Genomic DNA, 23,610 nt, shown 5'->3' on the forward strand with positions numbered 1-23,610 from the left:
GAGCAGAGCCAGGTGCAGAAGATAGAAAAGCGGGATAAGAGATGTTTGTGGGTTGTAAATGGGCAAGGCTACCGGCTTCGGCCGCCTAATCATGATCAGGTACAATGGACAGGAAAACCAGTTCAGGTGGGCTGGCCTCGGGCAGAGGAGGCAGCCTTTGTCGAGTCATGCAGCTTCAGCGTGATCTGGTTTAAGGTGCACGTGTCATGTAAGAGGTGAATCTCCGGCTAAGGCTACGTGTCCTTAATCAAAGTGAAGTGAATGAAATGATCAGAGGCTATTGCATATGTGAGGGCAAGGAACCACAAAATGGCGGCCACGATCTAAGATGGATGCCGTGTGTATATCAGAAATGTGTCAGTGGAAGGAGTGCTCTTGCTCGTAGCGTAGCGAAAACACTAGGATATACTAAATGGATCATTTGCGGTTCGCTGATACCAATATTATGTATTTCCGACAATATTGAAAACACGGGTTCAAATCGTCACGGAACCTCAGACCCTCCTTTTGCCCTTACATAGGCAATTACTCAGTCTATGTCAGAGTCTAATTCTATGCTCATCAGGTCAGTGACATGCTGTTGTATCATCATCCTTTCTCGTGTCTTTTCTCCAAATGCAGGTGGTTTCCTAAAACAGGTTGTAGCACAAAGACTACACAGAGCAGGACCACACTGGATAATCAGACAACATGAGAATAGTAATATTAAGATGACACCAATGACCATTAGAACCTTCCATCCCCACGCTGAGATCAGAGTCCAAACCCACTCCATAAAGGACCAGTTTCCCTCATCTACATGTATGGAGTCCGAAATCTTGTGCAACTTAGAGATCGCCTCGTAAACTGTTGGAGCATTATTAGGAATAAAGACACAGCAGCTCGATTGGATCATTCTGCATACCCCACCTCGATCTGCAAGTATAACATCTAGAACCATACGGTTCTGCAATGTCATGAGCCTATCCGCCTGAAGCTCAGCTGTCAGATTGCTAAGGGCACCAGCAGTTTCGGTAATAGTAGATTCAACTACCCGTGTTAGCTGACGTATGTTTCTACTATTGGCCATAGGCCCCCAGAACGGAAGGAAGCCTTTGAAGAAGTCTCCAGCTTCCTGACCAGCTGTATCTTCCTTGCTGAAGACACCTCTCGCTACTCTTGTTCTGTGGTAATCAGGTGAAGCAGTGTATGTCGGAGGCAATAATCGAGCAATATAACATGATCCTGAGAAGTCGGCAGGCAACCATGTATAAGCTCTGTCTCGACAAATGAAATAGGTACCCCTAGTAGTAAGAAAGGCAGGGGAAGAGTTAGCCGGAAACACATAAGTCTCTACGCACTCACTCCTCCCTAGCTGAGCTCTCGGATTTCTCCCATTACCTTGCAAACAGACCTGACCTCGGTGAGGTACGACCCAGATTGGAGTTGAGCTTTTACGCTTGCTTTCTCCTAAACTAAGGCGATACTCTGAAGTATTCCAACTTAAATATACTCGCAATTCGTCTCTAGGGTATGATGGAGTATTATTGACGTCTTTGACCATGTCAATAATTCCCTGGACTAAAGCTTTGTTAGCAGAGTTATATTTAGTGGAACGTGGTGGACGTGGAGGATAGGTCTCAAGAGCATAAGCAAAGATGGTTTGAAGGGCCTGAAATGATCCATTGTAGCTGAAAGGCAAAACCAGATAGGGAATACCTTTATCCATAGTGTGGGGTATCAAGCCACACACCCAACAGTCTGTCGTGTTAACTACCAGTTGGTGTTGGTGCAAGAGCTGTACAAAAGTATTATTAATGAATTCTGAGCGTCGAGCTTGCTCATGTTCCGGAAACGAGTGAAAAGAGTGTATAGAAGAAACAGTAGAAATAGCAGGATCAAGGGGAGGTACTGTAGATACTGGCACAAAAATCAAATTTATGCTAAAGACAATTCCACCCACCAGTGTTGCTAAAACAATCAAAAATGTAATGGCACATTGCATCAAGAAACATTTGCTATGAAGAATTCTATTTAGTCTGTTTCTGCGAACGTAAATCACATTTTCTCGTTGCAGCGCAGGAAGTTCCATCTTCTACAATCCGCTCGCGACCACTGATGATGTGTACGTAGATGAAAATGCCTCTGTCAGCCCTGGGAGTTCCCAGTACTAACAGAAAGATCGACCTTGTGTCAGACCCCTGCAAATTCAAACTAGGCACACAGCCACGACCCTACGGCTACCCAGACGGCAAGGCAATTTATTAAAAACAATAAACAATAGCAAACTTCCTGGCTGAAAAGCAAAAAAGTCCAATGTATATAAATATCAAAATCACAATATGCAGTTGCCTGCTTTATAAGTTCGTTTTATGGCTTCTAAGGTTGTATTTCTGCTTCGCTGGTACTGTCTGATCGGAAAATAGTGTATCACTAGCAGCTGTTGCAGAGTTTACGTTCGCAGATGGCAAAGTTTCTTCTGATGCTGGAGACAAATTTTCAATGTTCAAAGCAGTCTTTTCAAGAGGAGAGTCACGTTTCAAAGTGTCAGAAATCAAATCGGTATCGCTGAAAGGGACAAATTTTGGAGTTATTTCAGATTCGGAGGCACCAATTCCCTTCTTCACCCAGTCGTCGTAGGGCAGCGGCAGTGGAACACGCTTTACGTGAGAAGCGTGGATCCAGTGCTTGCGACCAGCAACACGTACAGCTGTCCTCGTCGCCAGCAGGATTTGGAAGGGGCCGATGTAGCGAGGCTGAAGATTCTTTGTCCTCGCAAAATTTCTGACCACCACGTGGTCGCCGGGTTTCAGCTGATGCCCTGGACTCTCCGGAGGTTTTGGCAAAGCATCAAAGACCTGTTGATGAATAAGACTTAATTTAGCAGTCAAGTCGTAAAGATAGTCTATCAACATAGGATATTCAATGGAGCAGAATTGTTTAGGCCTTGGCACACCCCAGACATTTGCCGGGCGGCCAAATACAATCTCATATGGAGAAAGCCCTATTCTAGAATGCACTGTTGCTCTCGTTGATAACAAGGCCAAAGGAAGTGCGTCTGGCCAAGCCAAACCTGTGGATGCTTGAATTTTGGCTATTTTAAGCTTGAGGGTGCCATTGTAACCCTCGACTAAACCAGCAGACTGGGGATGGTTCGCACTATGAAATTTTTGTTTCAATCCTAGACCAGCACACACACTCTGCATAACTTTCCCTATAAACTCACTTCCGTTATCTGACCATACAATCCGTGGCATTCCAAACCTAGGGAAAAATTCTTTGAGAAGAATTTTGGCAGTTGATAAAGCAGTGTTGTCCTTTAGTGGGTATGCTTCTATCCACCTGGAAAAAGCACAAACCACCACCAGGACGTATTTTAAATTGTTGCAGCGTTCCATGTGAATGAAGTCTAACTGTATTACTTCAAAGGGACAGGAAGGAGGAGCAAAATGACCAGCTGGAGTTGGAGTTCCCTTGCCAGGATTATGCATCAAGCACACCATACAATTTTTCACCACTCTCTCTGCACACTTACTGATTCCCTCATTCTTCCAAACCGGAGCTAACATCTTACATATCCCTTTAGAACTTATGTGCGCCACTCCATGCGCCATCGTCACTACTGCAAGCACATACGCATCAGGCAACATCCAACGCTGCTGTTCTGTCAAATCGATCCAACATCCATTCGAGTCCAATTTGCCCGTACTTTCTCTCCATACGCGTTTCTCTTCCTCAGTCGCTTCTTTCTGAATCTCTTTCACACTTTCCATTGTGTCCTCACACATTCCAGACTCAGCAATCCATCTTGCAGACGTAGCAATGTACATTCTACTCATCATGTCTCTAGCTGTCTGTTTAGCGGTTTCATCAGCAAAGGCATTTCCCCGACCAACATCATCCGTGATTGCTTTATGAGCACTGCACTTCACAATCGCAACTTCAGTCGGTAAGGTTAGAGATTCTAACAAGTCGTTAACTAGCTGACCATGTTGAATCTTAGTCCCATGGGACGTAATGAAACCCCTTTCTCTCCACAACCGGCCAAAACTATGGGCCACGCCAAATGCGTACTGACTATCTGTAAACACATTCACTCTCTTTCCCTCAGCTAAAACACACGCTCTCGTAAGAGCTATTAACTCTGCAGCTTGGGCAGAATTCTGACTCACCCTTGCAGTCTCCACAATCGTCTTCAAAGTCGTTACCGCGTAGGCAGCAGTCACATCACCATTCTCCAATTTAAAACATGACCCGTCCACATACAGCGTACCATCTGGGTCGGATAGAGGAGTATCTCTCAAGTCGATACGACCTTTTGTCTCTTCCTCCGTTTTGAAATAACAGTCATGTGGCTCAGAATCACTCGACTCTTGATCAGTCGGCAACAATGTTGCTGGATTCAATACATTGCATCTTTTGATCTGAATATGACTCGCTAATAACGTCAGCTCGTAACCAGATAATCTCGCACTAGTAAGGTGTTGTGTCTTCGTTCGGTTCATGAGTGTGTCCACTGCATGAGGAACCATGACCACTAGCATATTGTTCATCACCAAACCAGCAGATTGTCGAATGGAAGCTGCAGCTGCCGCTGTAGCCCTCAAACAACTAGGCAATGCTCTAGCTACCGGATCTAATGTTGATGAGAAATACGCACAAGGGCGTTGTTTATCACCAAACTTCTGTGTCAAGACACTCAACGCGCAACCTTCTCTTTCGTGAACGTAGAGCGTGAATGGCTTACTGTAATCAGGTGTGCCCAATACTGGAGCTGAACACAAAGCTTTTCGTAATTCAGCAAAACTCTCTTGACATTCATCAGACCATGGCACCGGACTCGGAACATTTTTCCCAGTCAAAGCTACCAACGGTTTTGCTAAAAGTGAAAAATTTGGGATCCATTGCCTACAGTAAGAGGTAATACCTAGAAAGGCACGTACTTCCCTCTGTGTGCGTGGAACACTCATCTGCATAATTGCTTTTATTCTTTCTGGGGTCAACTTCCTTCCCTCCTTTGACAAGAGATGACCTAAATAGGTTACTTCTTGGCAGCAATATTGCATTTTGGAAGGTGACACCTTATGATTCAAATTAGACAAATGATGCAATAGTGAAATTGTAGCTGCTTTGCAAGTTTCCTTGTCATCGGCAGCCACCAAAAGATCATCTACGTATTGTACTAGGGCAGAACCTGGAGGAAGGACAAAAGAATCTAACTGGCTTTTTAAAGCTTGACTGTAAATAGATGGACTTTCACAGTAGCCTTGTGGAGCGCGTTTAAATCTGAAACTGCGACCTCCTAAACAGAAGCCGAAAATATCCCTACTTTCTTCAGCTATCGGAATGCTGAAAAATGCATTCTTCAAGTCGATGACTGAGAACCATGTAGCTGTAGCAGGAATCAATGTTAACAAAGCAGTAATGTCTGGCACTACAGGAAACTGCGGAATTACAATCTTATTAACTTCTCTAAGGTCTATGACAAACCTATAAACTGGAGGCTTTGTAGGGTCAGTTCGCTTCAGAATCGGTAAGACAGGACTGTTACAGACATTTCCTCGCGTTTCTTCAACCACATCTTTTTTAATCAAATCTTGCACAATCAATAAGAGTGCACGCTCACCTTCATTCGATATTTTATATTGAGGAATTCTTGGAAATTTCACATTCGCTTTCAAAGTTACTACATACGGTGGAATCTCTAGTAGACCCACATCATTGGGACCAGTCGCCCAAAGAGAATCAGGGAGTGAACGTAGCTCCGGCGGGAGTGCGTCCATTGACAAGTACATCGGAGAGGTGAGTCTTTTACCCAAAGTAAGCTGTACTCCTTCCGGAGAACAGTACAATGTCGCATATAGTCGTTTTAACAAATCTAAACCAAGCAGATTTTCATTACAACCTGTCGTCAAAATTAAGGGTGCTTTCAATTGACACGGTCCAACAGAAATAGACAAAGGACCAGATATCGGGTTGTACACAGGGGCGCCTGAAAAACCTACGGAAACATTTGTTGAGCCAGACAAAGGTGCGCCAGGGAGTTTCGCATGCATGATAGAACTTTTTGCGGCACCAGTATCCAACAGAAACGGTTCGACTACACCTGATGTTGCTACTGCGACATAAGGCCCACTCTGATCCACTGGAACTGATACTACTCCCTCTCTCTGTCCATGGCTGTCCTAGTACCCATTTTGTTGAAATCCCTCTTCAACTTCACAATAATCCTCAACAAGATATTGCTGAGATCTATTCTGTTGAGCTGACTGTACATTTCGCTGATCAAAGTGATTAGAAGGACGATCATTAGTTTGTGGAGGCATAGCACCTCGTCCTCGACCTTTAGAATTCTGCGCATAACCACCACGACCTCTCTGAGCTGCTGCCGCATTATTTTGCGCTAAAATCTGACAATCATTTTTATAGTGACCCTCTTTCTTACAGTACGCGCACTGATTCCACTGGTATTGAGGCCTGGTCGAATTATAATCTGTCTTTTGATACGAATTCTGTTGCATATTAGTCTGATTCGTGCGAGGCGGATACGCCTGCTGTAAAAGAACTTTAGTTTTTAAATCTTTCGTTTTCTTCTCTGATTTCTCCTTTTCCTCTTTATCCCTATTTTCATAGTACTGTGCAGTCGCAAGTATTTGCGCTGTCGTAGATACAGCCCACGCACTTTCTGAGTCTTTCAATTTATTGCATAATTCGGGTAACAAATTATGCACAAATTTATCGACAAACAATCTCTGTCCTCCTTCAGTGCTCATATCCTGACCACTATGGTCTACAAAAGTCTCTTCGAACCTCGTGAAGAAGTCGGAGACACTTTCGTCTTTCTTCTGCTTGCATGCGGATAATTTATCCCAATTAACACGCAATGCTGGCATCAGAGTCTTCATTAAATCTATTATTCTACCTGGAAGATTAGCAATTAGGGGTTCGGGTTTCGCACCACCTATTTGTTGAGCATCTGCTGCAGTGATAGCTGCCCAATCACCACCTAAAGCAGCCTGATGATCCTCTCTACGAATTTTAGCCCACACTGGTTGTGGAACTACATTACCAAACAACATATCAATGTCGGCTAAGTTCATTATACAAGCCTCAACTGTCTGTGTCAATTCCTTGTAATATCCGGCTGGATTCTTACGTGGATCTGGCAAGGCCTGTTTCACTGCTAACACTTCTGCTCGCTTCCACGGAATATGTATCCATACTCTTTGGAACTGTGCTGGAGCAGCTGCAATACCCGCATTATCATCACGTTGTACTGCTTCGCGCCAAATTGGAGGAACTTCCCTCATAGGATATTGGCGACTTAGCTTCATTCTACCTTTCTCTAAATCTCTCGGCGAACGAAGAGATGGATCATTCCTAAAACTCAAAATGAGTTCCATCGCTTCCTTTATATTATCGCCCACTATCATTCCAACAGCAAACTCTTTTTGAATCTTAATTAAATCTTCCAAATCTGATTCGACATCGTCTTCTTCTATTTCCTCACGTAACAACGAGCACATCTCGTCGAAGACGTATCGCTGTGTTGGCTCTCCCCATTGCATAAATGTCTCTAACACATCTTTCGTACTATATCTTCTAACTTTTGTAATCCATCTGAGAGCCGTGGAGTCTAAAACTCCCCGTTCCTCAGTACTTGGAAGCTGACTCCGTCTCTGAACAGAGTCAGGAGTAGGAGTCTTAATCAAGGTTTTATATATAGGAGACAGCATATTAGTAACAGAATCAGTAATTCTTCGACGAACAGAAAGTGGAGTTAGTACACTCGCAGACATAGAGAACGCAGTAGAGGTAGGAATAGATGACGAAACAGTAGGAGTATCGAGGAAAATAGTTTGAGGACCAATAGGTACAGTGGTAGGTATAGGAGCTGGCAGTGCAGGAAGAGGAGGAGCTGTAGGAACATTTACATTCACCACAGGAGGTATAGGAACTTGATTCTGAGGAACAAGAACACCAGGTTGTCCAGCAACCGGCAATTGAACATTCGGGATCAGTGGAGCCGTAGCACCTTGTGCATACGGTGGAGGCGACCGTAACAGATAAGATAGCAGAGGATCGTTTTCGGAATCCTCCAATATCTTAGCCATTTTCGATGGCAAGGCAGGATAGCACTTGTCAATCGCTAAGTTACGCTCTCTAATGGCTACATCTATGGCTTTCTCACACTCGTTAGCCTGCAACTGCTTAGTCGCTTGCTCTAGAGTTAACTCTTCTAGTTCTTTTTGCTCTTTCTTCAACCTTTTCATTTCTCTCTGTTTGGATTCTTTCCGCCAATAACGAAAAGAGTCAAACATTGCCGGCCGGGCTTTCTTCCTAAACAATTTCTCTTCTAAATTGTCGAGAATCTCTTGTTCAAAACTACCATGCAGTGGCCAACTAAGGACACCATCCTTCTTACAATAGCGGACCCATATCTCATTATAAGTTATAGGACCCACACCATACTTACAATATAGATCATAAAGGGGAGTCCCAATCGGAGGAACCAGACAGGAATCCTCTAATTGTGAGTCACTGTTGCAACTAAAACAAGACAACATTTTCCGACTTACCATTTTCAGTCCGGAACACAAAACAAACAAAACACGGAACAAATTTGTGCACTTGAACCAAGAACTTAGGCCTACCAAAACGAACTGATGTATCGATACCCAAAACTGAACCAAATAGATTATCGTAACTAGAACAACCAAAGATAATCTTACAAAACCAAACCAAACCAAGAACCGATCAAGGATTTTTAACAATCCTCACAAAAGTAACCAGCTAGCTATCACTAAATACTTAACTGAGGCACTGAAGACGTCACCAAGGAGAAACCCGTCACGTTTCGCCGTACTAAGGACTGCACCACTTCGGGTCCAAGACAGGGCGACGGTCAAGGCAACGGCCCACTGCAGCCGTCCTGAACGGGAACCCTCGTGGAAGAGAACTTCAGGGCCACTTTTGCGATATGCCGGGATCGATGAAGTGGGGCGCCTCCCTCAGGAATCTTCACACGAAGCTTCTCGAACTCTTCAGGCTTTTGGACCGGTACCGAATGACGTCGCCCCACGTTGGGCGCCAATTGGAGTTCTGGACTTTTTGGTTCCGTCCAGAGGTGTCAGGGTACAACACCCGAAGACCCCGGAGTTCCACCTGCCTTGGTGCACAAATGAACAGAAACACGGGCTTCTCGATGGTGGCGTCAAAGACCAAAGGTTTATTACTGCAGGGACACAGAAGTCACAGAATCTACACACGGGCAGAATCTAGGAGACTGTTCGATTTGTACAAAGTGGGTTGCTCCTTATATACTAAAAATTGTGCTCTAGGCAAATATTTCACATGTCGGTACATTCCCAAACCTTTTGTATCTCTAAACAATAAATATTTGGCGTTACACAGGAACTGTCGATAATATCTGATACCAAACATCACGAAGAGGGGTTCCCACCAGTCCATCACAATCCCTTGTCAATATTGCATTCAAGACCCGGACCGCCTCATCGTAAAGTTCGTTACCTCCCCCTAATAAAGGCCCAGAAGGAAAGGAGCAGAGCCAGGTGCAGAAGATAGAAAAGCGGGATAAGAGATGTTTGTGGGTTGTAAATGGGCAAGGCTACCGGCTTCGGCCGCCTAATCATGATCAGGTACAATGGACAGGAAAACCAGTTCAGGTGGGCTGGCCTCGGGCAGAGGAGGCAGCCTTTGTCGAGTCATGCAGCTTCAGCGTGATCTGGTTTAAGGTGCACGTGTCATGTAAGAGGTGAATCTCCGGCTAAGGCTACGTGTCCTTAATCAAAGTGAAGTGAATGAAATGATCAGAGGCTATTGCATATGTGAGGGCAAGGAACCACAAAATGGCGGCCACGATCTAAGATGGATGCCGTGTGTATATCAGAAATGTGTCAGTGGAAGGAGTGCTCTTGCTCGTAGCGTAGCGAAAACACTAGGATATACTAAATGGATCATTTGCGGTTCGCTGATACCAATATTATGTATTTCCGACAATATTGAAAACACGGGTTCAAATCGTCACGGAACCTCAGTTATTTAATTTTTCTCTTTTTGCACTGCTCAAAGATCAGTTAGGCTGTGCTCCTCTGCCTTAGCGGAGGAGCTGCCACTGTTACCACCTGTGACAAAATGTGGGAATAGAAGATTTGAACTGTGATAATCATTGCCAGTCCGTATTAGGAGAGATAGTATTTTGCTTTGCCAATTGCAATTTTGGATGTATTTCCAATTTTATGACTGTGTTCCTGCAGGTTGCGTTGTGGGAAAGCTTGTGAGCCGTACAGTAGGCCTGAGTTGATTATGGTGAAAAACCCATGATACAGGTATATTGGGCTTCAACAGTGGATTGTTATCACACTGTGTACCAGGCTGCAGAATGATGTTTTGTTACATGTAATCGTGCAAATTCCTTTACTAGTTAAAGGTTTTAGTGTTTACCTCCCCACTGACATACCCTGGTGGTAGAAGATTTTCAGTGTGATGATCTTTATTAGGCTCTTTTGAGAGCAGTTGTATATTTTTTGAAACCTGCCATTCTGAACATTTGCATAATTAATGTGCATGATGGTTGCCAGCTTATGCTGTCTTTAGTAGGCCTGTGTTGATGAGCAAATTGTGAAGGCTACAGGCCTTATTGGTTCAACGGGAAAGTTATGTCCGATTTCATAAGTTAGATCTGTTTACTTTGAAAAGTTAAGACAAAGTCAGAAGGCCTGACTTACTTATTGTGAAAGTGTGTGCTAAAGGCGATACTTTTTTCTTTTCTTAACAGGTTATTTGCATTTTTAGTTTGTAGTAACAATACCATAATTTATAGACAAATGAGTGTAGTCAAAATAAATAGTGGACATCTTTGTCATTCCACCTTAGTACATTCTTCTGCATCTGCCCCATAGATACTTCCTAGTCCATTGTAACATCTCCCCACAGATACTGCCTCCGGCTCAGGCCCTATATACTTCCCCATGCAAACATTCCATTGACATGAACCCAATTCTACCTCGATTCCTCAATACTGGCCCCAGTCTCTCCAAATTCTTCTGTGTCTGTGTAGACAGCCCCTAGCATTGCACCTGGGTCGTTATAAGCGGATGGAATAATCCTCACCCATCTTCCACCTCTCCAAAGGCAGGCCTTTGTCTCTTTCAAGGCTTGTGCAATATCATGCCCAGTGATTAACAAACCAGGCCACTTGAGGGCTCTCTTGTATCCATCGCCATCCATATCCACAAGCCTAGGATCTCTAGGGAGGCTTCAGCTCAGAACAGCAGCCAAGCATTGGAGAATCCCTGCCCGGAACACAGCTAGGCCATTACACCGCCAGATGGAGGGAAGGAAACCCCCTCGCTGGGAAGAACATTGCACGTAAAATAGTGAAGCAGCATCGCCCTCCCTCCACAGTCTAACCCTGGTAAAATAAATTGATGCAGGTATTTGAGCTGAACTGCGTGAAATCTGGTGGCAGATGTGGCTCATGTGGGGCTTCCAAGGCCTCTTGCCGATCATCGGTTAATGAACCGAGGTCTCCCTCCCAAGCTTCCTGCAGATGCCTACAGTAGTCAGGGTTATTAATTACCAGTAATTTACATATGCGTGAAATTGTTTGCTCGACTGGCGCTTCGAGGAATAATGTATTCTCCCGGATTACCATTATAGCGAGGGTTTTGGTGTTAATTCCCTTCTTTGACAAAGCCTAGGGGTAGAAGAATTGCTCTGTAATTCTTTCTAGAATTTCTTTGGAAGGACTGACGGACTTGGTTGCCTGCCAACATCTTGTAATCAAGAAATGTTTTTACGGATGATCAAAAATATAGACCTACATAGAGTGCCTTTGTGTCAGCCCTCTTCTTCTTTTGATCTGTACGAGTGTCATTTGCACTCTGATTCAGTCCATGCTGCATGGGGTAATGGGTCACCCCACTTCAGCCATTGGCTCTCTTCTTTTGAGAGTAAAGGCGTTTGTCTGATAACATGTGGGGTATGCAACTCTTACCACGCATTTTTTACCACGCATACCATTACCACGCAGAACCTTTCACCACGCATACCTTTACCACGCATTACACTACAACGCACATACTATTACAACGCATACCATTACAACGTAAGTATAGGTAAGTATATCATTTATTTTTATATATAGGTTTTAGGGGTGGGTTTGGGTTTTGGGGTACAGGGGTATTTTTAGGTTTTAGGGCTGGGTTAGGCTTTTGGGGTACAGGGGTATTTTTAGGTTTTAGGGCTGGGTTTGGGTTTTGGGGTACAGGGGTATTTTTAGGTTTTAGGGCTGGGGTAGGCTTTTGGGGTACAGGGGTATTTTTAGGTTTTAGGGCTGGGTTAGGCTTTTGGGGTACAGGGGTATTTTTAGGTTTTAGGGCTGGGTTAGGCTTTTGGGGTACAGGGGTATTTTTAGGTTTTAGGGCTGGGTTTGGGTTTTGGGGTACAGGGGTATTTTTAGGTTTTAGGGCTAGGTTTGGCTTTTGGGGTACAGGGGTATTTTTAGGTTTTAGGGCTGGGTTTGGGTTTTGGGGTACATGGGTATTTTTAGGTTTTAAGGCTAGGTTTGGGTTTTGGGGTACAGGGGTATTTTTAGTTTTTAGGGCTGGGTTTGGGTTTTGGGGTACAGGGGTATTTTTAGGTTTTAGGGCTGGGTTTGGCTTTTGGGGTACAGGGGTATTTTTAGGTTTTAGGGCTAGGTTTGGGTTTTGGGGTACAGGGGTATTTTTAGGGCTGGGTTTGGGTTGGGGTACAGGGGTATTTTTAGGTTTTAGGGCTGGGTTTGGGTTTTGGGGTACAGGGATATTTTTAGGTTTTAGGGCTGGGTTTGGGTTTTGGGGTACAGGGGTATTTTTAGGTTTTAGGGCTAGGTTTGGGTTTTGGGGTACAGGGGTATTTTTAGGTTTTAGGGCTAGGTTTGGGTTTTGAGGTACAGGGGTATTTTTAGGTTTTAGGGCTGGGTTTGGGTTTTGGGGTACAGGGGTATTAGGTTTTAGGGCTGGGTTTGGGTTTTGGGGTACAGGGGTATTTTTAGGTTTTAGGGCTGGGTTTTGGGGTACAGGGGTATTTTTAGGGCTGGGTTTGGGTTTTGGGGTACAGGGGTATTTTTAGGTTTTAGGGCTGGGTTTGGGTTTTGGGGTACAGGGGTATATTTAGGTTTTAGGGTTGGGATTGGGTTTTGGGGTACAGGGGTATTTTTAACATATATTTACAAATAATAAAATGTAATTTATTTTTATTAATTAAATTATTTAATAATTAAATAATTAAATATAATAATTAAAACAAAATTATTTACATTATATATAAATATCATATACTTACCTATACTTGCGTTGTAATGGTATGCGTTGTAATAGTATCTGCGTTGTAGTGTTTTGCGTTGTAAAGGTTTCCGTTGTAACATGACCTGCGTTGTAAAAAATACGTGGTAATGGTATGCGTGCTAAAAGTACGCGTGGTAACGTCATATATCCAACATGTGGCCGTCTGCCGGAGTGTGTGTCGGTGCCAGGGCTGGAAGGCCAGTCCTTTAGTTTTCCATGTTCTCCTTTTTATAGGTCCCTTTTCATTTCTTTCTGTCTCCTCTTTATATTTTTATTTTATAGAGCATACAACAGCTCCCCAAAGAGTGCTGAGCGGCTGCTTGTTGGACACTCATTTCATCTGCAGTGTCCTACATGGAACAAGGCCAACCACTTCTGTGTTTAATTTTATTTGTTATTGCAAGCATATGTCTGCCATGTTAAGATGGCAACACGTATTTTTTCTATTATTATTGGTTAAATTTATCTTGCATGCGTCGAGTTTGTGTGTATGTTTTATTGCGGTTGTTTAAGTGGGTGGAAGCAAGAATGAGTCAATGGTTTAATGAAAGGATGCATGAGTGCGATGAGTGACAGACTGCAATTATTGAGTTTCTAATCCCATCAGTGACTGGGGAGGCACGTTAATTTATAAGCCAGACCTATTTGCATTCTCAATGCTCGTCACAGCATTGCGTGTGTGCTTGCTGTGCAGTACTGTCCAAAACAGGGACACCATTTGTAACCTAGTGCCGGGACACCTCTGTTTGCGGTAGCTGTTGCGCTTTACAAGTGTCCTTATTATTATTATTATTATTATTATTATTATAATATGTCTCAAAACCGAATGGGTGGTTGTAGCGACTGGTACTCCCATTCGCTGCCGTCTCACTTCCTGTTCTCTCTAGCTCTCTGACCGTCTCACACTACTACACCAGAACCCCTGCTTCCTTCCCCTGTTTCAATGCACCACTTACCTAGACCCTCCCTCTTGCTTTCAGAGCCTACCTCCTGTGCACCTTCCCCTGCCTACATAGCTCAGCGCCCTATCTTTTTGTTTGCTACCATTTCTACCTCCTCTGCTTTCATATTCTACCTCGTGCAAACTTCTCCACCTTCTTGCCTCCCTGGCACACTTCTCCTGCCTCCATAGACTCCTCCCCTTTAGCCTTTCCCTGCTTTTATATCCTACTGCCCTGTACCCTTCCCTTGACACCGTACCATATCTCTTCTGTACACCCTTCCTTCACTTTCATAACCTACCTTCGGTCTCTTCATTATTTCCCTACTTTTGCATCTTCCCTCCTCTCCTACTACAGCGTATCTCTGTGCTCTGTTCCGCCACCTTTCATATCCCACCTCCCCATCATCCTTACACTGCTACCATGTACCACCTCCACTACTCCATACCCGCCATAGTCTACCTCGTTACTGCCCAGTGGTTAATTTGTAAAAAAAAAATAAGTGCCTGGGCTCTCGTCAGGAGGCAGCTTGCACTAGCTGCTTAAAATGGAACCAGATTAACCATGAAAGTGGGGAAGGGGATGTGGCTTAATGGTCAGAGCTGCCAACGTCAGAGCTGGGGAATCGGGCTTGAGTCTCAGCGTCTGCTCTACATCCTTTGATTCTGGGCAAATCACTTAATTTCCCCGTGCCTAACATAAATGAATGCGAGTGTGTCCCTAAATACATGTAAAGTGCCGGTATTGATGATTAAGTGCCGGTGCTGAGCACCGCAAACCACTGGCTCAAATTAAGCACTGCTGTCGCCATGTCCTTTAATCCTCTGCGGCTACAATATTCCAGCTCCATTGCTTCCTACCTCACTATCATACTCCACTTCTGCTGCACCATTGCTCTGGAGTCTGACACCCTTCTGAGAGAGTCCACAGTGACAAGAGAGTCTCGCACATAGTGGAGGTCTGGGATTGATCCACTTACCACTGGAAACCGTCTCCTACCCTGCCGGAAGTGGGACACTGTGCTCACGCTGGGTTTTCTACCCCATCCCCCTCTTCCTCCCTCCTTCATTTTTCTATGTGTACCCATGACCAAAGCACTCCTCTCCCCTTGTTGGGGAGGGATCCAGCATCTATGCCCTGGAGTCTCAGCGACCCCGCTGAGAGAGTCCACCAAGACAAGGGAATCGCACTAAATGGAAGACTGGGAATGGTCCCTTTCCTACTGGGAGCCATCTCCCACCCAGCCGGACATCAGACACAGTCACTTCCAGGTCTCCTCGCTGTGTCTCCTACCCCTCACCCCTTCCCTCCTTCATTCTTTGCTTGCCCCCCCCATTCCTTTCCTCTCTCCCTTGAATCTCTCTCCCCCCTACTTGGCCTGTTTTTCCTTGTGCCAATTCTTTGCTTAATTGCCCTCCCTGTCGCCCTTTTACCTTACCCCCTTACCCTCTACACGCCTTGAACCAACGGATGTAATTTGTAATTGCCGTACCTTCTGTAACAATGTGAAACTTGCAACCTATGTAACTCACCTTATGTAAAGCGCTCTGATACCTCCGGGTCTAGCCAGCGCTATATAAAACTCAAATAAATCCTATAATCCTCTGCAGCTAATGTGTCCCAGCTCTACTAATCCTTTCCCTTGCTAGCATAGTCTAGCTTACTAGCACCCTTACATTGCCACCATATTCTACCTCCGCAGGCACCTTCACCGTCATGGCTATCCCTGGAAACAGCGTTGCCTAATGGGATGTTCCTTGATGTAGTTGACACACTTGCTGTCTGATTTGGACTGCTCTGGTAAGGGTGGGGGCGGCTGAAAGTGGCCTCTGCCAACATGCCCCCTACGTCCTCCCAGTGAGTGAGCTCACACAGGAAAGGGCTTAAAACGTAGCATTGCTTTACATTTGTAGGAGTGACCTGAGTTGTCCTTGCTGTTCTTGTAGAATCTACAGCTTGCAGTGGCCGAAGATCTATCTTTCGTCCTCAGCTGTCTTCTATTTCCATTCTTAAAGTGGCAGTAGTACCACCTGCTCTACGTTTTTGAACCGAAGACTAGATTTAATCAGTGACTTCTCAAACTGAGTGCTCTCATTTAGAGGTAATAATCAAAGGACTCAAGGATAAAGTCTTATGTGTGAAGGATAATAGGGGGCCTTCATTTCATGCTCAGCATTTTTCTCTGATTGGCTAGTCTCTGCATACTGTGCAGACCATGGCGGGGTTTTTACATTTATTTTTTTAACTTTATTCTTGACTGCATGTCATATTACAGTATACAAATGGGTATCATCAACAGTGTACAGTCTTTCCCTCTTTACTCTCCCAACAAATAACTTCAGACTTAAAGATCATTGGTGTATCCTAATACTTCTAAGACATGTTGAGCTTCGCACGCTTATAGGCGGTAGATCAGGAGAACAGTAATTACCTGTGATACATTCTGCATTACATCTTCATGTATTATTTCTTAGAAACCTAAGGGTTTTTACATCATGATGTATTTAAACATGTGTGCTGTTTTTCCACTTCCTTCACAATTCTGAAAACATTACATGCATAAGCTTGACGAGCTCAAGACAAAGTGAATCCTTGTGTTGATTGTTGTGAGTCTACACAGCCCTGCCTCCGGGCCAGACCCTTCTCTGCTCTTCTGTTCCTTGCCGCTGCCCACAGGTAGCAGGTGGTCTGTGGAAAACCTCCTTTCCACTCCACCCCCCCCCCCCCCCCCCCCGGTTGTGCCCTGATATAAGGGCGAACGTCCTTGCTTTGTCACTTCAAGTGTGAAGTGAGTAATCGCAGGTAATATTTCATTTCTGAGGCTCCTGCTGCTGGAAAAAGCAACTGGTGATGACCTGGATAACTAGACTGATTGAATGTGGTGTTGAATGTCATGAAGCTGGCTACAGTTTTAGTGGTAGTTCATGGGTGGCCTTTGAGCCATTCAAAAAGGGTGCCAGGAACCCAATGCAAAAGAGTGATTTGCTCCCTCGTCTGGGGTACGAGGAGCTATATTAGTGGTACTATCAGAATATTGAGTTTTAAATATCGTCTTAAAAATAGTGTCCAGAATATGTATGTAGTCCTGGTACACAGCTATGGAGCTAGGAAGAGTGAATCTATAATTGCTAAATTGACTTACCTTCATAATATTTTAGTTGTAGTTATTCTGAATGCAATATTTTATTAGGACATTTTTATTGTCTATATATTCATGTATAATCTTCATAAATTCAACACAATGTAGGAAGCAAACACTGCAAGCTTTTTTTTTTTAAAAAAAGCTAGTGTCAAGTGGGTTTTGAGATGATCCTTGAGATGGATATGGACCAACAAAAAGGCCGGCCATATTGGAGTGGTGAATAACTTTGTATTTATCAACGAATGTATACTATTCTTGTTATTGCATCTCGTAGTTTATAGTTCACAACACGTCTACACTGAATTAGACCAAACCCAGTAATGAGCGGCTTGATGCAGGGTGTTCCTTGGCGGGATTACGTTTGATTCTTTTGTCTAACTATACAAGAGTAGCGCAAAGTCAACAAGGAGCATATAGTATGGATGACTGGTGGGCTCATTTGAAGCCCTGGTATGTGGCAACAGGAGCAAAAAGACAAAGTGATATTATAGAGTTTAGCAAATTGCTTTGTCTTTCAGAAGTATAGCCACATTTTGAATAGTTGTATTCTTCCTCATTAAAATATCTTTAAAAAAATATTTTTTGTTTGTGAATCAAACAAAATATTTCATAACCTGTGTACTTTTTTATGCTTGTTTATGTATTTTTGTGTATTTTCAATTTAAAATTATAGAAATTGATTATGCCAGACTCCCCGACTTCCAGTAGTAATTCGGGGTAGGTTAGGGACTCCTCAGAAGTCTAAGGTTTAAAAATCCCAGCTTTAAAGTATCGGCAGCTGCACAGTAGCACTCATGTCGTTCTTTCTCCATCACATGAGTGGTTCTCAAATACAATGTCCCAGCTTTATGTCCAGCTCATGTCAGAAGTATGCGTCCCATGGCCAAGCTACACACTGCTCGACAATAGTCTTGATAGTCGCATGCCTTCTGCTGTAAGTTGTTGGTTATTTGGGTGTTATGGTAGTTTGAGCCTTGGTTTAACTTGAAGGGCTCAGTAGTGTTCTGCATTGCAAATAAGTTTATCTGAGAATGTAACCAAATAATGATTACTCATGGTTTGAATATGTTTCTGTTTCTCTTTCAGTGGGTCCTGACCTTCGAGATTTTCATCCCCTTAGTTCTCTTTTTCATCCTCCTGGGGCTAAGGCAGAAGAAGCCCACCATCCCTGTGAAGGAAGGTGAGTAGTACACAAACCTTTTTGCCTTGCCAGAACATTGCATTGACTCATTTGCTAACTATCTAGTTAGTCTGCTTAATAACACACCACACACTCCACATCAAAACACCTTAAGCATAAAGCCCTAGCATAAGGCACATACCTTTTTATACATCCACCTTATACTCCGCAACATATTGTACTCCACTCCACGACCGACTCCTCTACACACCTCCATACAATGGTCTCCACTGCTCCTCTTCAGCAAGCTTTGTCCAGAAATCTGGCGGGTCTGTACTTTTTGTGTTGAAAAAGAGTGACCGAGAGAGATTGTTACGAGGTTAATGAGCAGATGGAAAAAGGAAACACAATTGATAAAGTATAAAAATAGGAACACGATTATTCAATTAAAAAATGTCTACAATTGTTCTAAAGTGAATTGGATATGTGGATCATCGCCACAAAGATCTATGATTGTGTTACTTTCCCAGCGTTTTTGACATGTGGTGTCAATAAAGCATATAACATTTAACATCCTTTCTGTCAATCAATCAAACAAGATTTATGGAGCGCAGGTAATCGCCCCCAAAGGTATCCAGGCGCTGTCGGAATACTGTTCGCCTCCTATGTGTTGAGGTTAGATTGGTTTCTCACATCGATTTCTTTGATCTTGGGATGCTTCCCATGTCTGTTGTGCTTTCATTATGTCCCACATTCTCACTGTGCTTGAAGGATGTCTCGGAGTCTCACTGTAACATAAAGAGGGAACACAATTGCTTCACGCTTGAAGATCCGAGAGTCTTGTAATATTCTTAGCAAGGTCTTAGCATTCTGGAAGGAGGCCCCATGGGCATCTTCCGCTTTTAGTGAAACCCCAATACCTCATTTTGGAGGAGGTCAATCCATTGTGGTTTTGTGCCTGAAAATGTTTAATTGGTGTCCTAGTGCTTTAAGGTGGCCCCATGATAAGTGCTTGAAAGTGGCTGTAGGGTTGTGTGTTATATAGGTCCCAGCGCCTCAGAGGCCCATTGGTCTCAATGTGCCTGAAATATGGTTGAAGGAGGTTTGAGGGTCTCGTGCTTGAAGAAGGACCCAGGGGTCTCATTCTGTTGGAACCTCGTATGTTAAGGCAGGGTTCTCCAAAGTCTGTCCTGGAGGGCCGAATCCATGCCAGATTTTTAAGTTAACTACATTTATCTAAATTGGGATATCCTAAAAATCCAGCATGGATCCGGTCCTCCAGGAGCAATCTTGGAGAATCCGGTTTTCAGGCAATCTAGTTATTTAATGTCATCCATGGGTCAGTTTGTGCTTGAAGACTGTACCTTGGTATTATTCTATGTAGAAATCCAATCGACCTATCTTGCCTTTAGAGCTCCAAAGAGCTTATAACACTTGACCGTGGTCCAAGAATTGCTTCCTACCACAAAGATTAGGATTCATTTATGGAGGTCCCCAGGTCATGTTTTGCATCTTAGAAGTCCTGCTTGAAAAGGTGCAGGTGGCTCTCCGTGCAGATGTTGGGCTATAATCATGTCTCAAAGAGTTCTTGGTTGCCACCGTATGCACTCTTAATAGGCCTGTTTTGGGTATGTTGTTAAGCAAATTATAAAGGAAATGTAATGTGCCTTATTGGTTCATAGGGAAACGTTATGTCAGATTTCGTATGCGTCCCCCACTTCTCAGGACCTCATTTGTTCAGCTGATGCATCTGGCATTTCATCAAGGAGAGATCTGGTGCAATTGCATCGGTTCAGCTGACTCCTTTCTTGCGGTTCCCTCAACACATGAAGCTTTCCTGTTCCACCCCAATCCTCTTGTCCTTTCTCTGGCTGAACCCAGAGGGGCCATCGTTTTCAGCCTTCTCTTCCTTCCTTCTCCTTGATAGCACCCAGTTCACTTTTTGGACCCCTTTTCTACTCCACCCACAATTCTTCTTCGTACCCACCTCTATGCCAACAATGTCCGTCTCAATGCGCCTCTCTATTGTTCTCTTCGCCCATTTTCATTGTTTAAAGCTACCCTCTCCCTCATCCGTACACTGTCAGTGCCCCCTTATTCCCACTTCCCTCCTAATCGAGGTAGAAAAAATACTGAGGCATTTTTTTTTCAGTGTTTACCTTTATGTTGTTAATTGGCTTTTATCTTGTTTTCTAGAAGTTATCCTCTCGTTCTCTTGGTAATACTGCGCCTGAAAGAGATTCCCATAGTTCTTGAAGGAGGTTCTAGGTTCCCTTGTCCAAGGACTCTGGTCTTGAAAGGATCTAACTGTTCACACCTCCTTTGTCCCTTCCATAAGCAGGACACAGGTTGTGTAATGCCTAAAATGAATTGCGCTTTTCTTTAGTGGCCACCCAATGCGGCGTCATTTAGTGAATGCAACTGAGACCCCTTGCTTGATTCCCCTTTGTAAAGTTTTTGGAATGAAGCAGAGTGGGGTGGTTGAACCCTTTAATGCACGGACGTAGTCCATGGCCTCACTAGTTGTTGCCCCGGCAGATGCCGCTATACGTATTGTTGTCCACAGCTGTGATGTCACAATGGCAGTTTATGATCCAAGGAGGGTGGCCGCTTGGCCAGATCAGGTCTCGTGGCTCCAGCTTCAATTGTAGACGCTGCGTCAGGCAATTTCCTGCCAGGCATACCTTTACCCTCCCATTTCCGTTATTGAGGAAAGTCCATCAGCAAATAGTGCGGTGAGGTAGGTGAGCTGAGGAAGGGAAGCGAAGCAAGGTTTCGGTTGGCATCAGATACTTTTGTCGTGTGATTGCTTGTGTTGAAGGATGGGATGGCCCGTGCCTCTCCCCTTCACGTCCATAGTGCGAGGAGAGGGGTTAAGAGTGTAAAAAGGACACAATATGTAACTACTATTGGTTATGGATCGTGACCTGTATAAAAGGGTCTCTAACGCGTGTTATCGATCGCCTGAGCTCCACGTCTGATGTCCTGCTCTCACTGCGCAGGCTGTGTCCCCTCATTGTTAAACGCTCCAGGTGTTTAGGGCTGGTAGCCCTGGATAATTTATATGAATATAAATAAAAAGGAGATGTGGTGTTACCGCCAGCCACGCCGCCGACTTTGGAACTGATGCACAAGGTTTGAGCCCTGGCATTGGCTCAACATCTTGTGATTCTAAGTAAATCTCTTCATCACCCTCTGCCTAAAAAAATAAAAATATTAACCTGATCTGGTGTAATGTACCTGCTGCTCTTGTAAAGAGCGCCAATACCCTTGAGCCGAGTTCGCGCTATAGAACCTGTAAAAAATAAATCAATATCCACAATGAGACTCCTCTCCTTGCCCACACCATTCTGTTGGACGTCACTTCACTTGAGTAGAATCTAGTCCGTCCCAGTATATGGTGTTGAATTGTGGTCTTATGAAGCGGGTCCCTCTGCGATGCTCGGATCCTGTCCGGTTCAGGGTGTATAATCCTGTTCAACTGTCCCCTTCGGTTTGATGAGATTGTGGGATTCTGGTTTGTCACATTCCCTGCCTTGGATCGCGTTCAATGAAGCTCCATTGCATTCTGCATTGATCCTTTCTGTCGTGAGCGTAGCAGGCTAGGATCGCTGAAACACGACTAATTGAGGGGGTCTTAGTTGGATAGTGGAATTATTCCACTGTCCAACTAAGACCCCCTCAATTAGTCGTGTTTCAGCGATCCTAGCCTGCTACGCTCACGACAGGGACTTCAAATCTTTCTCTGTGTCAAGATCCCCTTCCCTGCTATACACAACAGGGGAACCTCCTATACCTTTTAGGATTCATCCTTTCTGTGCTATTCCATCACATTTTGTTAGAGGAGAGCTCATTCCATCACATTGAGTCACGCGAGCCTTTTAAGGACATTCCATATCAGGCATTCCAGTACATCTCATACCGCTGCAGAGATTCTCCGGGTTTTGCAGGCAATATTCTTTTATTCTATTATCAGTTATCCAAACATTTACAAAGCCAGCTCTTCAAGCACTATATTTAAAATCACGTGCAATAACATGCAGTACTTCTCTTTCAAAGTTTGAAAATTCTCTGTCTGACCACTGTTACCCGATCATGTGTTCGCCTGACATTAAAAGCTCCAGTGTGTCAGTTCTTGTTTTTAGCTCCTAAAAGGAGTCAAAGCTTTGGCTGTTTTCGAAGTACTTGGAACAATTTGGAATACAAATATTGTCCTTACCACCTTGTCAGCATCGCATTTTCACTTTTCGGAAGCAAAAACCTGACCGATTCCCATATTGGGTAAAAATAACAAATAGTCAAGCTGCAAGCAAAAGTTCTTTCTTTCTTCTCTGTTAAGGTGACTGCCACTCTGGGAAATAGTTATTATATTTTTTACCAAATTATTATAACTAATTTTCAGATTCAGCAGTCTTCAAAAGCTTGCTTTTGGATTCTCATATGGCAAAAACCTTCAAACCTTTTCCAAATATAGGGTGTGAAATATACCCATGGACTAGAAGACCCCGGTATTGAAGCGGGTTTACTTTGTGCTCAGGACACACTAGAAGTTAGTAGATTAACTTCTGACCTGGTTTTTTTTAGGAGGTAGAGCACCTACACTTGTGATTGGGGATTCAATGGAGCGTTGGTAGGACATGTTAATTTGTGACTGGAGTATCATTGAAGAGTTAGTAGAACAGGTTCACTTAAAAACGGGAATTCATTGGAGAGTTGGTAGACCAACTTCACTTGTGATCGGGGATTCATCGTAGGGTTGGTAGAACATGTTAATTTGTGACCAGGGATTCCTGGGAAGGTTGGTAGAACAGGTTTACTGGTGACCGGTAATTCACTGAAGGTTGGAAGAACAGGTTCAGTTGTGACCAGGGATTTATTGGAGGGTTGGAAGAACAGGTTCACTTGTGATTGGGGATTCCTTTTAGGGTTGATATAGCAGCGTTCTTTTAGGTAAGGCAGAGCAGATTCACTTTGTAACTGTGTTCATTAGAGGTTAAGCAGAGTGGGTGCACTTGTAACTGGATTAATTCCAGGTTATGCAGAGTGGGTGCACTTGAGTCTGAGAATTTGCTAGAGGTG

At 44.0% G+C, this 23,610-nt stretch overlaps 1 protein-coding gene across 1 annotated transcript in view; it reads left to right on the forward strand.

Moving 5' to 3' along the window:
* ABCA2 (ATP binding cassette subfamily A member 2) overlaps positions 1-23,610 on the forward strand; it is a 696,743-nt gene that overhangs the window by 215,654 nt on the left and 457,479 nt on the right. Inside the window, exon 2 of the mRNA XM_086921159.1 lies at positions 18,498-18,591. Within this exon, the coding sequence (XP_086777285.1) occupies positions 18,498-18,591 (94 nt within the window). The remainder of the gene's footprint in view (positions 1-18,497; positions 18,592-23,610) is intronic.

The sequence above is a fragment of the Lissotriton vulgaris genome, chromosome 5 (assembly GCF_964263255.1).
Source record: "Lissotriton vulgaris chromosome 5, aLisVul1.2, whole genome shotgun sequence".
Lineage (NCBI taxonomy): Eukaryota > Metazoa > Chordata > Amphibia > Caudata > Salamandridae > Lissotriton > Lissotriton vulgaris.